The 15330-nt window shown below is 41.2% G+C and overlaps 1 protein-coding gene across 3 annotated transcripts in view; it reads left to right on the plus strand.

Moving 5' to 3' along the window:
- dync2h1 (dynein cytoplasmic 2 heavy chain 1) overlaps positions 1 to 15330 on the plus strand; it is a 524787-nt gene that overhangs the window by 135089 nt on the left and 374368 nt on the right. For all 3 annotated transcript variants that reach the window (XM_078222026.1, XM_078222027.1, XM_078222028.1), the window contains exons 38-41: positions 2650 to 2849; positions 3754 to 4018; positions 5264 to 5471; positions 10563 to 10692. In XM_078222026.1, the coding sequence (XP_078078152.1) occupies positions 2650 to 2849; positions 3754 to 4018; positions 5264 to 5471; positions 10563 to 10692 (803 nt within the window). The remainder of the gene's footprint in view (positions 1 to 2649; positions 2850 to 3753; positions 4019 to 5263; positions 5472 to 10562; positions 10693 to 15330) is intronic.

Below are 15330 nucleotides of genomic sequence, written 5' to 3' on the forward strand. Positions count from 1 at the left end.
CTTCAACAACGTTCAAGAAGCTTGACACCATCCAGGACAAAGCAGCCCACTTGATTGGAACTACACCCATTCCCTCCAGTACCGACGCTCAGTAGCAGCAGTAGTTTCTATCTCCAAGATGCACTGCAGAAATTAACCAAAGATCCTTAGACAGCACCTTCCAAACCCATGACCACTTCCATCTAGGACAAGGGCAGCAGATACATGGGAACACCACCACCTGCAAGCTCCTTTTCAAGCCACTCACCGTCCTGACTTGGAAATATATCACTGTTCTTTCGCAGTCGCTGGGTCAAAATCCTGGAATTCCCTCCCTGATGGCATTGTGGGTCAACCCACAGCATGTGGATGGCAGTGGTTCAAGAAGGCAGCTCAGCACCACCTTCTCAAGGGCAACTAGGGATGGGCAATAAATGCTGGCTAGCCAGCGATGCCCATGTCCCACAAATGTATATGAGAAAAAAAGGTGTTTGGAACTGGCTAAAATTAATGATACTGTGTATGACCATTGTTTCAATTTAGTGTACTTCCGGTTGACTTTATTGATGTTTATTTTATTGTTTAATCATTTATTTTACTTAAAATCATCACAAAATGTCTGGGACATCATTCTCTAATTTTCAAATCTTTCCTCACATTCTATCAAATTGCAACATACAGTTGAGGGCAGTTGTTTCAACTTCCCATTCTCGGATTTGGAATAACCCGGTGTTTACCGTCAGCTGTGTTCCTAACAAGTTAGGCAGGGTTTCATCAAGGCTGAGGTCTCAGAAAATTCTGAGTTTTAGACATTGTACAAAACCATCTGAGGCAGAATTTAATTCATGAGATTTGATGTATTATAAAACAGGGGGTCATAGTGAATGGAATGGACCTGATAAGATAAAAGGTTGTGATAGTATGACAGTACTTACCAAATATGGAAATCAAACTGTTAACATTCATTCTTTATAATCAATTAGAATTGCTTATACAATTTTAAAGTTTATTTATTAGTCACAAGTAGGCTTACATTAACACTGCAATGAAGTTACTGTGAAAATCCCCTAGTCGCCACACTCCAACGCCTGTTTGGGTACACTGAGAGAGAATTTAGCCTGGCCAATGCACCTAACCAGCACATCTTTTGGACTGAGGGAGGAAATCGGAGCATCTGGAGGAAACCCACGCAGACATGGGGCGAATGTGCAAACATCACACAGACAGTCACTCAAGCTGGGAATCGAACCTGGGTCCATGGCGCTGTGAGGCAGCAGTGCTAACCACTGTGCCACCATGCCACCCAATTTTGGACCTTGAGCAGCTGATAGAAGTAGATGAGGCACCTTGTACTTCAAGTGTTCATGTTTTTTAAAATGGTCATGAGGCACATACAATATGGTCAGTCAAGGATTGGGCAGAGCTAATGTGAGTGATAACGAGATACAGTACAGAGCTATCACATCGAAAGACCAATTTGTATCCTTACTTGTTTTGAGTTCCTGCATGCTAACTTTCTGAGCTAAAGGTAACGGGAAAGTTGCCATAGTCCCAGATGGCCATAGGCTCCTCTCCCCTTTGAGAGAAAGAGCTGACTGGTGGTGATTTAACTTGAGGATCACCACACCGCAGGCCTTCATGAATAATCTCAGCTGGTACGGGAATAAGAACATAAGAACATAAGAAATAGGAGCAGGAGTCGGCCATCTAGCCCCTCAAGCCTGCTCCGCCATTCAATAAGATCATGGCTGATCTGATAGTGGGTTCAGTTCCACTTACCCGCCCGCTCCCCATAACCCTTAATTCCCTTAATGGTTAAAAATCTATCTTTCTGTGACTTAAACACATTTAACGAGGTAGCCTCTACTGCTTCATTGGGCAGAGAATTCCAAAGACTCACTACCCTCTGGGAGAAGAAGTTCCTCCTCAACTCTGTTCTAAATTGACTCCCCTGTATTTTGAGGCTATGCCCCCTAGTTCTTGTTTCCATTGAAAGTGGAAATAACCTCGCTGCTTCTACCCCGTCTAGCCCCTTCATTATCTTATATGTCTCTATAAGATCTCCCCTCAACCGTCTAAACTCCAATGAGTACAGGCCCAGTCTACTCGATCTCTCCTCATAAACTAACCCCCTCATCTCTGGAATCAACCTGGTGAACCTTCTCTGTACCCCCTCCAAAGCTAATATATCCTTTCTTAAATAAGGGGCCAAAATTGTACACAGCACTCTAGGTGCGACCTCACCAGTACCCTGTACAGTTTAAGCATGACCTCCCTGCTTTTATACTCCATCCCTCTCGCGATAAAGGCCAAGAATTGACTAGTACACTGAAGTATCTCTGAATGTTAGCTCTTTTGGTTTTACGTACAGTGATATATGAAAATCCTTTAATCTACCTATATGTGTGCACTTGAATGTTTAAGTACAAAATTCTCTTATCAGTGCCTGTCTTCAATAATGCTATAATTCTGAATTATATATAGCAATTACAGGATACTTGAGATGTTTCTTTTAGTATTAGTTTCCTCCTGTGAATGCAATTTTAACAGGGAAAGTGTTTTGTTCTAGCAGTTCATGTACTTAGTCCTGGAATCTTACAAAGCACCACCTTTGTAAAAATGCATTGTTGCAATATGTACAATGTATTTTTCCTTTTTTTTGTTTTACAGTTGATGAGAGTCACATTGTTGTTCAGGCTCTGCGTCTGAACACTATGTCAAAACTGACATTTGCCGACTGTTCAAGATTTGATGCTTTGGTGAGAGATATTTTCCCTGGTGTTAACTTTAAAGATGTTGAATATGTGGACCTGGCTGCTGCTCTCCATGAGGCATTTGAGGAAGCAAACTTAGAAATTATACCCAACCAGGTAAATATGAGACCGATAAAAAGACTGAAACAGTTATTCATGATTATTTGAACATTCTGACCCAAATTATTTTGTTATAATTGTTATAGTGGAGTATAAATTAATGTGCAAAGTTATGGAATACGTTGAGCAGATTTGCATAGAAAATGACAGAGCGGTTTTGCATTATGAATATACGTGATCAAATCAGTTAACAGGATTACCTTGTATTATAATCCTAATGCATTTTATTCATGGCAGTATTTTGCTTAATACATAATTCAGATAACTTTTTATTTGCCTTTGAATTATACATTTGTTATACTTTTTTGAAATTCTCAAAGCTGCTTGCTTAATTTAATGCTGATTAATTTATTAGGCAGAAAAACAGTCATTGCTTAAAAGTGCATGATTTTATGTCCATATTTCAACAGAATGATATCAGTACCACTGCTGAATAAATTAATGCCAAGCAGCCTTTTCTCTGTGCTGACCATGCAAAACTGTTGTCTGTCTATGATATTCATTGTTTTGTAGAGAAGTCTGTAACCTGAGCTCAAAAATGACATCCTCTGCCGCCTTTTCCATGACAACATGAAACACATTAACCATGCACCCAGGGTAAATGTTAATTATCACAAATTCCTTTCAGCACAACTGTTTTTTGACCCAATACCAACAATACCTTTCTGGGACTTTGGGAGACTTTGAGTATACTTGTGGTCAACTTAGACTGCTGCCATTGTCTCCCAGCATCAATACCTTGCACCTTCTTCTCAGTAAAACAATCAATAAAACAACAAAACTGATGATATTCTCTAATATCTTGCAGTGTTTAAAAGCCGTTGATAATCTCATCTCTTGGTCATTAAGTGAAAATATGTTTTCTTTGCACAAACTTGTATAACTGCTGCAATTTTTCTAGATAAAGAAAGCCTTGGAACTTTTTGAACAACTGCGCCAGAGAATGGGAGTGGTTATTGTGGGTCCAAGTGGTGCAGGAAAGTCAATACTATGGCGAATGTTACGAACAGCTCTTGGTAAAATAAACAAAGTGGTGAAGCAGTACACAATGAATCCCAAAGCCATGCCACGCCAGCAGCTCCTGGGTCACATTGACATGGATACCCGTGAATGGTTTGATGGCGTGTTAACTAATAGTGCTCGTCAGGTTGTTCGAGAGCCACAGGGTAAGAAGCCATGATTCAACTAATATAAAACTATTAATTGGCCGAGGGAAGAAGCAATGCTTACAAATTTAAACTAAAGCCAAAGTAAACTATTAAGCCCACATAAAAATATAAAACACCAACAGTTAAAGTTGCAATCTTAGTATTGAATGATACGCTGCAATATAAGTTAAAATCAGAATGGAAATGTTTTTGGTTATTATATTTAGATAAAATTTTAATGTTGCAAAAACTGTAGCTTGTGAGTGACTATTACATATTAAAGGGAGGTTGGGGTTTGTGGGAATGATCTGTCCCTAGAGTTCAGTTTGCAAGCAATCAGATTTCTATAAAAAAAGATTATTTCAAAATAACTTTCTTTTCATTGTTCCTCTTTAAGTCATTGTTTCAGTTGGGAACATTTCATTATGTTAAAGGTATTAATTAAGTACAGGTTGTTGTTGTTTTGGTCAAGTGTCTTTTATAATGTTGGTCCCCAAATTTAACAACAAAGTTGTTTGTTCATAAACACAAAAAAATCCTTATTATCTTTGTTGCAAACATCTGTAAATATCTTTCATTAATAAATACCCCCTTCCCCTCACCACAACAATTCAATTTTAAATATGGTCATAATGTGTGCAAACCAAGAAGGCTTTAAGTTTGATCCATTATCTGTGCAAGGTCGATCACAATTGTACAGTAATAGGATCGTACAATAGTCTTGGTACCTCTGGGCTGGGAAAAGGTAGCTGGGATACTTGCTCCTGATTGTGTGGATCATATGAGAGTAATATTGAGTTCTGCAGTGAAATTTGCTACAGTGCAGTAGCTGGCTGACATTCAATGACCAGAGCTAGACAAGAAAAATGCTCACTTGTGCAACATACTTAATGATATTGCCCATGAATCCATCCACTGCCTGCAGAAGAGGAGAAAGGAAACACACATTGACAACAAAAGCAATGTACATTTATATAGCATCTTTAATCTAGTAAAAATAGAATTAAAACATTGGCACTGAGACACAAAGATATCAAGACAAGTGACCAAATTTTGGTAAAAGACAATGGTTTAAGAAACAGTCTAAAGGTAAACAGAGAGGATTAGGGAGGGAATTCCAGGGGCTGGACAGCTGAAGGCATGGTTGGCAGCATTAGAATAATGAAAGTTGGAGAGCTACCCAATCTTACTAGCTCTTCATTACATGCTCTTGAAAACCAAACCCATTCTTGAAGGTTATATTTATTCTGTGCACCTTTTTAGAGGTCCATTCCTGGATTATCTGCGATGGGGACATTGATCCTGAGTGGATTGAGTCCTTAAACTCAGTATTAGATGATAATCGGCTACTCACCATGCCAAGTGGAGAAAGGATCCAATTTGGACCAAATGTTAACTTTGTATTTGAAACTCATGATCTCAGCTGTGCATCTCCTGCTACAATATCCAGGATGGGAATGATCTTCCTGAGGTGAGTGTGTTTATATTTCAGTTAATTCTGTGATATTGAATATAAGATATTGCAAATGCTTTCACCTGCATCCAGATAAAATTACCAGCAATATTTCTGTAATATTTTGTGCATTAAAGTCATTTCAGTTGATATCTCTACAACAGGCAATTCAAAGGTGAGAAAACAACTTGCATTTATATGACATATTTTATGACTTCAGGATATTCCAAAGCTCACAACAGCTAATGAAGTACTTTTGAAGTCTTGTCACTGTGATAATATAGAATTGCTACAGTCACAGTGCAAGATACCAGTAACAACAATAAGATTATCTGTGTTAGTGATGTTTATTTATTTATTTTTATTTTACTTATTTATTAGTGCTACAAGTAGGCTTACATTAACACTGCAATGAAGTTACTGTGAAAATCCCCTTGTCACCACATTCCAGTGCCTGTTCGGGTACACTGAGGGAGAATCTAGCATGGCCAATACACCTAACCAGCACGTCTTTTGGACTGTGGGAGGAAACCGGAGCAGCCAGAGGATACCCATGCAGACACAGGGAGAACGTGCAGACTCCGCACAAACAGTGACCCAAGCTGGGAGTCTAACGCAGGTCCCTGGCACGGTGAGGCAGCAATGCTAACCACTGTGCCACCGTGCCGCGGTTGAGAAATAATAATTGGCCAGGACACTAGGGAGGATTCTCCGAGCTCTTCTTCCAATAATGTCATGGGATCTTGCACACCGACCTGAGAAGGCAGACAGGGACTGTGATATTACATTTTCAATCAGAATTGTTGCTGTCCCACACATCCATAAAATGACTGAGGAGGCAATGGCCTAGTGAAATTATCGCCAGACTATTAATCCAGAAACTCAGCTAATGTTCTGGGACCCAGGTTTGAATCCCATCACAGCAGCTGGTGGAATTAGAATTCAATTAAAAAAGTCTGAAATTAAGAATCCACTGATGACCATGAAACCATTGTCAATTGTCGGAAATACCCATCTGGTTCACTAATTTTTGGGCGGGACGGTGGCACAGTGGTTAGCGCTGCTGCCTCACAGCGCCAGGGTCCCAGGTTCAATTCCGGCCTCGGGTCACTGTCTGTGTGGAGTTTGCACGTTCTCCCCATGTCTGCGTGTGTTTCCTCCGGGTGTTCCAGTTTCCTCCCACAGTCCAAAGAAGTATGGGTTAGGTGGATTGGACACGCTAAATTGACCCTAGTTTTGTGGGATTAGCAGGGTAAATGCATGGGGTTGCAGGAATAGGGCCTGAGTGGGATTCTGGTTGGTACAGATTTGATGGGCTGAGTGGCCTCCTTCTGTACTGTAGGGATTCTATGGACTGGGGGAGTACTCCAACCTGGTGGCAGTGTCACTGGATTAGCAATAATCCTGAGGCCCAGGCAAATGCTGTGGGGATATAAATTCAAATCTCATCATGACAGCTGTATTAGGGAACACATTCCCTAATCCCACCAAGTAGTATGTTTCTGACATTGCTTTCACTGACTGCATCTATGCATGTGCGGGAATTGCTCCTCCTGCTGTTCTGACAAAAACTGCAGCGTAAAAGAAAAATAAATAAATGTAGCCTTAGTTAATTAAAATATTGTTCATTTACAACCATTTTCTGTCCTTTACCACCAGAATGCTATAAGCATGGTTGACTGGTTAACTTTCATTGAATAGTATGATAATTTTGAATAAAGTTAAGGGGCGTAATTCTCCCAAAAACATTCTGTGTCGTATTTGGGTGAAAATTGAGTAATTCACGCTGTTTTTTTCAGTGGGAGTTCAGAGAAGGATCTCCCACACTCTGTGCACTGCAGAGGCCACCAGTTTGAATATCATTAAATTTCAGGGGGTGGGGCCTGTCCCCGCTGGAGAGGCTGAAATCAGCGCGTTGAGCGGGCCACTGCTGATCTGTCAGAGCCGAGATTGGTACATGCACAGTAGCCCTGCATTGACGGCCTCCCGATTGCTGGCCAGCTTGATCGCTGGCCAGCTCTGCGACCCCTGCAATGCAAGCTCTCCACAGCCCAATCACTGGCCCCCCCGACCATTCCCGGACCCAGCCCTGACCCTCCCCACACCCCCCCGACTCCCGACCCGCCATGATCTTGAGCCCCCCCCCCACCGATTATTTCCCCCCCCCCCCCGCAGTGACAGTAACTGACCCCTCCCCACCGTGCAGTGCTGACCCCCCCTAAGCAGGCTGACCGCCGCCCCCACTAATGCCCAGTGGGCAGTGCCAAGGTGCCCCTTGGGCATTGGCACTTTGCCCTCTTGGGTAGTGCCAGGGGCCAAGCTGGCATTGCCAAGGTGCTAATGCCTTGGGGGCACCCCCCAAAACCCGACCCTTTGGAGGTCCTCGATTGCCCCCCCTTCACTCCAGCGGAGTCAGGATGCCAGCTCCCCGAAAGTGGGGAGCTATAGTAATCCCACTCCAGTATTAAGCTGGAGAGAACCACTCTGGCGGAGGGGGAGATACTAGTGGGCCCGGAGGCTTCAGTCCCGCTAATTCTAATTAAATTCTTCCACAATGACCATGTAAATGTTCTTTGCACTTCCCTGCCGATTTCCGGCGCAGGGTCTTTTAACACAGCGGGATGGGAGAATCACAGCCAAGGACTTTAGGATGCGTTGCATTTAAACATGGGATGGAAGGATGGAAATATTACAGCACAGAAGGAGGCCTTTCAACCCATCAAGTATATGCTGGCATATCCAGTATAATTTGCATCTCTGCAGCCCTGTAGGTTATAGAACCTCACGTGCATATCATAGTACTTTTTTAAATGCAATGAGGGTCTCTACCTTTATCAATGTTTCAGACAGTGAGTTCCAGACTCTCTAGGTGAAGAAGATGTTCTTTACTCCCCTCTAATTATCCCATTGGTTACTTTAAATCTATGCCCCCTGGTTATTGACCTTCCTACTAATGCAATTATATCTTTCCTACCCAATCCAACTAGGCTCTTCATAATTATGTACATCATAATTAAATCTCCCCTTATCTTTCTCTGTTGAAAAGAAAGTAAACCCACCCAATCGCCAATCTTCTCCCTCAGCTCAAATTCTTCACTTCTGGCAACATCGATATAAAGTTGTTCTATAAAACCTAGTATGATCATATTCTTCCTGTAATACAGTGACCATATTGTATGCAATATCCTAGCTGATTTATAACTCATGTTTTAGCATTACTTCACTGCTACCCTCATTTTGGCTTGCTGGATATTGTTCTAAAGTGCAACACCTTGAATCTATGTTTCCGACTCATTCCAAGAATTAGGAGGGGTTTTCTATGCAAAAAAAAGTCTATGAATAAGCCCAGCAATGATAGTCAGTTTAACTTTGGTGCTAGGGAGACATTAAAAACAATTCGGAACAAAATTAAAAGTCACAAATGTGGTTTAACTAAGGAAGGCCAGCATGGGTTTGTTAAGGGCAAATCATGTTGAACTAATTTTCTGGAGTTTTTTTGAAGAGGTAGCAGAGAGGGTTGATGAGGGCAATACTATTGATATAGTGTACATGGACTTCCATTTGATAAAGTACTGCACAGCAGACTTATGAGCAAAGTTATAGCTCCTGAAACAAAAGAGGTTTCTCATGAATGTGAAATTGGCCGAGCTTTTTTTTGATTTGTTTATGCAACTTGGTGTCACTGGCTAAGTTAGCATTATTGTCTATCCCTAATTGGTCTTGAGAAGGTGGTAGTCAACTCCGCATTCATGTGTTGTAGGAATATCCACAGTTCTATTAGAATGGGAGTTCCAGGATTTTGACCCAGTGGCAGTGAAGGAATGTGACTTGATGTGTGCGACTTGAAGGTCGTGTGTTCCCTTGCATCTGCTGCCCTTGTCCTTCTAGTTGGTGGAGGTTGCAGGTTAGGAAGGTGCTGTCGAAAGAAAACAGAGTAGAAGTGAATGGATGTTTTTTGGACTGGAGGAAGGTTTGTCATGGACTTCCACAGGGGCCCTTGTGAGGATCCTTGTTCTTCCAGATATATATTAATGACCTAAAACCTTGGTGGCATAGGACACAATTTCAAAATTTGCAGGTGATATAAAACTGGGAAGCATTGAGAACTATGAAGAGGATAGTGTAGAACTTCAAAAGGACATGGATAGGTTGGTAGAATGGTTAGACATGTGGCAGATGAAATTCAAAGTGTGAAGTGATTTTGGTAGGAAGAACGCAGAGAGACAACATAAAATAACCTGGGTGTTTATGTGCGATAGTCATTGAAGGTGACAGTACAGTTTGAGAGTGGTTAATGATGCATAAATCATCTTCTGCTTTGGGGAAATAAAGTACAAAAAAAAAGTTATGTTCAACTTGTATAAAACACTGGTTCAGTCTCAAGTGGCCTATTGTGTCCAGTTGTACCCTTGTAGGTGCCACATTTTGGGAAAGACTTGAAGGCATTGGAGAGAGAGAGAGAGTGCAGAAAAGAGTCATGAGAATAATTCCAGGGATGAGAATCTGCAATTGCATAGATAGATTAGAGAAGTCGGGACTCTTTTCCTTGGAGAAGAGGAGGTTGAGAGAAGATTTGATGGACGTATTCAAAATCATGAGGGGTCTGGATGGGCCCGAATGGCATTCTTTTTTGCCGTAACAATTCTGTGATGCTGTGAGAAGAAATATTATAGAATTCAACTTGAAACATAATGGAAATCTTCCCTGCAGCCATGAAACCATTTAATAAACAACATTTCTATGATTAGAATTTGAATATTTTCTAGAGTTGAAATGAAGCGTGCCACCAGCTCAATTAACCGATGACAGTATCAAAAGGCAGTTTGTTTTCCCTTGCTCCACAAACCAAAGGAGAAACAAGCTGTTAGTGCACCATTTTTAGTATTCCACACTTGCCTGTTTAAAAACCTGCTGCCTATTTTTGTTCAATGTAACTGAACATATAATTGGCCATGTCACAGAGAGATGCAAAAATTGTTAACGTTATTTTCTGGATTTCATCAAAATTTAGATGACAAATGTTAACATGATGAAAAAATAAAATAATAATAAAGGATTTTTAAAAAAAATCACAAAACCTGCATTTGTTTCTGATTCTTTGCATTATAGTGATGAAGATACAGATGTAAATTCTCTGGTGAAATCTTGGCTACGAAACCAGGTAGATGAATGCAGGAGCAATCTAGAAAGCTGGATTGGAGATTACTTTGAGAAGTGTTTGAACTGGGTTTTGAAGCAGGTGAGTGACCTTTATAAATTCTCTTGTACAAAACAGCTAAACCACAAAATATGTATTTTTAATTATTTATTTTGTGAAGTGCAACTCCTAAATCTTTTACAACATTGCATTCCTATCCTTGAGTGCAATTGGAGTGAATTGCTGAGCAGGTACTGTAAAGCTTCCCTATCATGTAAGGAAATTTTGGAGTCTTAAATATTTTAGGGTTAGCCTTGTCAGTTGAATGGATTAGCAAAAGCTAGTGGCTGTACAATTTAAGATGAGCTGAAGCTTACTGAGGGTCTGAGGTGGGAGAATCAGTGGAATTGTTGTCTGGAAGTGATAAGGTTATTGTGATGGAATCTGGTTTCAAAGCTTGTGTTTTTTGAGTTAGACGGTAATTGAAAAGGGAAACCGAGAAAGGAAAGTTTAGACTGAAACTGAGATTGGAAACCACAACTTCTGGGGTGATTGAAACTGGTTGAAACTAAATAAAGCACCACAATCTTTGGGTCATCATTGTCTACTGGAACAGTGCCAGAAGACTGGAGGAGAGCAAATGTTGTCTCCTTGTTCAAAAAGGGGAGTAGGGACAACTCTGGTAATTATAGACCGGTGAGCCTTACTTCTGTTGTGGGCAAAGTATTGGAAAGGATTATAAGAGATAGGATTTATAATCACCTGGAAAGGAATAATTTGATTAGGGATAGTCAGCACGGTTTCGTGAAGGGTAGGTCGTGCCTCACAAACCTTATTGAGTTCTTTGAGAAGGTGACCAAAGAGGTGGATGAGGGTAAAGCGGTTGATGTGGTGTATATGGATTTCAGCAAAGCGTTTGATAAGGTTCCCCATGGTAAGCTTTTGCAGAAAATACGGACACATGGGATTGAGGGTGATTTAGTGGTTTGGATCAGGAATTGGCTAGCTGTAAGAAAACAAAGGGTGGTGGTTGATGGGAAATATTCATCCTGGAGTTCAGTTACTAGTGGTGTACTGCAAAGATCTGTTTTCGGGCCACTGCTGTTTGTCATTTTTATTAATGACTTGGATGAGGGCGTAGAAGGATGGGTTAGTAAATTTGCGGATGACACTAAAGTCGGTGGAGTTGTAGACAGTGCGGAGGGAAGTGGCAGGTTAGAGAGGGACATAGATAAGCTGCAGAGCTGGGCTGAGAGGTGGCAAATGGAGTTTAATGCGGAAAAGTGTGAGGTGATTCACTTTGGAAGGAGTAACAGGAATACAGAGTACTGGGCTAATGGTAAGATACTTGGTAGTGTGGATGAACAGAGGGATCTGGGTGTCCATGTGCATAGATCCCTGAAAGTTGGCACCCAGGTTGATAGGGTTGTTAAGAAGGCGTACGGTGTGTTAGCTTTTATTGGTAGAGGGATTGAGTTTCGGAGCCAGGAGGTCATGTTGCAACTGTACAAAGCTCTGGTGCGGCCGCACTTGGAGTATTGCGTACAGTTCTGGTCGCCGCATTATAGGAAGGATGTGGAAGTGTTGGAAAGGGTGCAGAGGAGATTTACCAGGATGTTGCCTGGTATGGTGGGAAAATCGTATGAGGAAAGGCTGAGGGGCTTGAGGTTGTTTTCGTTAGAGAGAAGAAGGTTAAGAGGGGACTTAGTAGAGGCATACAAGATGATCAGAGGATTAGATAGGGTGGATAGTGAGAGCCTTTTTCCTTGGATGGTGATGGCTAACACTAGGGGACATAGCTTTAAATTGAGGGGTGATAGATATAGGACAGATGTTAGAGGTAGGTTCTTTACTCAGAGAGTAGTAAGGGCGTGGAATGCCCTGCCTGCAGCAGTAGTAGACTCGTCAACATTAAGAGCATTCAAATGGTTATTGGATAAACATATGGATGATATTGGAATAGTGTAGGTTAGATGGGCTTTAGATTGGTTCCACTGGTCGGCGCAACGTCGAGGGCCGAAGGGCCTGTACTGCGCTGTAATGTTCTATGTTCTATAAGAGCTCCGATAATGATTCCACTGGTGCAGTAGAGGCAGACTGAAGAATACTGAGCTGAGAAAAGACATATATACGGTTGTGGAAGCTGTTTCTCTTGCTTGAAGAATTTACAGCATTTGGAATGTCATAAGCAGATTTGAGAAGGATTTGCAGATGTGTGCCATTTTTGGTTCAAACTGTGTCCATGGAACTCGCAGTGGTTGTGCACTGCTTTTGCTTGGGGATCAGGCTAAATTCGAGAAAAATAACTGAAATTCTTCACGAGGAAGAAAGAGTTTTGAAGGATTTTCTGACTGAGATCGAAGACATATATGCTGAGTGGACTGCCAAGCCAATTCATAAGATCTGTCTTTGCTGTATCTCCCATTTAATCTATAATTTATAATTGACCACCATATACCTGTTAATACATGTTTAACTTGTGTTGACTCTGGGTTTCAGAGTATAAGATACTCACCCAAGATAGTATTTAGTGTTTGCTTTGTCTGACTCTTGTACAGTAACAATTATTTTGTTTTAAACCTTGGGACCTTGTGGCTTCATTCTTTCAACAAATAACTGGGATTTTGGATTTCTTCTTTTCTTAAACCCAGTTACTGATCTTGATTGAGACCATAACGTTACAGGAGTTTGAACATCAGACAGGCAGAAAAGCTAACATCATCATTACCTGGGACGAATTGTCATTTTAATGGGAAATTTACAACCTTTTATTTGTGAATTGTGCAGGGCAGGGATTGTTCATTCTTCATTTGTAGTTGGTTCTTATGTATCAGCTGCCTTTTCCTGGATTGAGGGTGCAAGTAGTTGTTGTTGAATCACCCATGAGCAGCAAATGTGAGTGCGTTTTGAGCTTTGACATGGTATGTGCCTGGGATTTCAAATGCACAAACTCGTGACCAAAACTTATTATCTGATTTTTAACAAATCTATACTTTTCAGTGTTCGACACATTAGTTGACAATTTAGTTGAAATGTAAGAAATTGTATGAATTTCATTTAACTCTTCTAAGATATCTGACATTTTCAAATAATATTTTCCTATCTTACACTTGGGGAGGAAAGAATATAAAGTTACATTTGCTGGGCAGCGTACTGAGTCATGTTTTCTCATGACAAGCAACTTTATGCTGTGGCATGAACACACAGATGAACAGAATCAATTTTGTGCCTTCAGATGGTTTTGCTGGTAGGAAGAAAGACACTGAAAGTTGTAAGATTACATTGCTGTTGGGTCTTGAAATATGTCACCTCTATCTTCAGACTTTTACCAATTGTTGTAGATTCACATATTGAAAGTTAATGACACTCGTGATGTAAATATGCCTACGGTCTAGGCCAGTTTAGTTTTGCTAATTCTTTTAGGAACCTTGAGATGTATAGGACTGGAAAAGATCATTATGGTGGCCCCAATTGTTTCTAGAGTTCAAAAACTGAACATATTGCTCGTTATTTACTTACCTTAATATGCATTACATGAACTTGCACTAATCTTGAACTTGCATGTGGATGGCCTGACTAGAGAAGGGGCAAAACTTGACCTCCTCTTGGGAAATAAGGAAGGGCATGTGACAGAAGTGTTAGTGAGGGATCACTTTGGGACCAGTGACCATATTTCCATTAGTTTTACCATAACTATGGAGAATGATAGGTCGGGCCCAGAAGTTAAAATTCTAAATGGGGCAAGGCCAATTTTGATGGTATCAGATCGGAACTTTCAAAAGTTGATTGGGGGAAGTATGTTGGTAGGCAAAGGGACGGCTGGTAAGTGGGAGGCTTTCAAAAGTGTGTTAACCAGGGTTCAGGGTAAGCAAATTCCTTGTAGAGTTAAGGGCAAGGCTGGGAGAAGTCGAGAACCCTGGATGACTCGGGATATTGAGGGTCTGGTCAAAAAGAAGAAGGCGGCATATGACATGCATAGGCAGCTGGGATCAAGTGGATCCCTTGAAGAGTTTAGAGGGTGTCAGAGTAGAGTTAAGAGAGAAATCAGGAGGACAAAAGGGGACTCGAGATAGCTTTGGCAGATAAGACAAAAGAGAACTCAAAGAGCCTCTACAAATACATAAAGAGCAAAAGAGTAGCTGGGGAGAGAACAAGGCCTCTTAAGGATAAAGATCATCTATGTGCGAAGCCAAAAGGGATGGGTGAGATCCTAAATGAATATTTCTCACGTTGAGAAAGGCATGGATGGTAGGAAACTTGGGGAAATAAATGGTGATGTCTTGAGGAGTGTACATTTACCAGACAAGGAGGTGCTGGAAGTCTTAAAGTGCATCAAGATAGATAAATCCCCAGGACTTTATGAAGTGTATCCCAGAACGTTGTGGGAGGCTAGAGTGGAAATTGCAGTCCCCTAACAGAGATATTTGAATCATCAACAATCACAGGTGAGGTGCCAGATGATTGGAGGGTGACAAATGTCTTTATTTAAGAAGGGCTGCAGAGAGACAGGATCTATTTAGAGAGGCAAGGACTGATTAGGGACCGTCAGCATGGGCTTGAGTGGAAAATCATGCCTCACAAATTTGATTGAGTTTTTTGAAAGGGTAACCAAGAAGGTAGATGAGGGAAATGCAGTCAATGTTGTCTATATGGACTTTGGCAAGGCCTTTGACAAGGTACCGTGTGGGTAGGTCGTTGCATAAGGTTAAATCTCATAGGATCTAGGGTGAGGTAGCCAAT

This window comes from Mustelus asterias, chromosome 10 (assembly GCF_964213995.1).
Source record: "Mustelus asterias chromosome 10, sMusAst1.hap1.1, whole genome shotgun sequence".
NCBI classification, from domain to species: domain Eukaryota; kingdom Metazoa; phylum Chordata; class Chondrichthyes; order Carcharhiniformes; family Triakidae; genus Mustelus; species Mustelus asterias.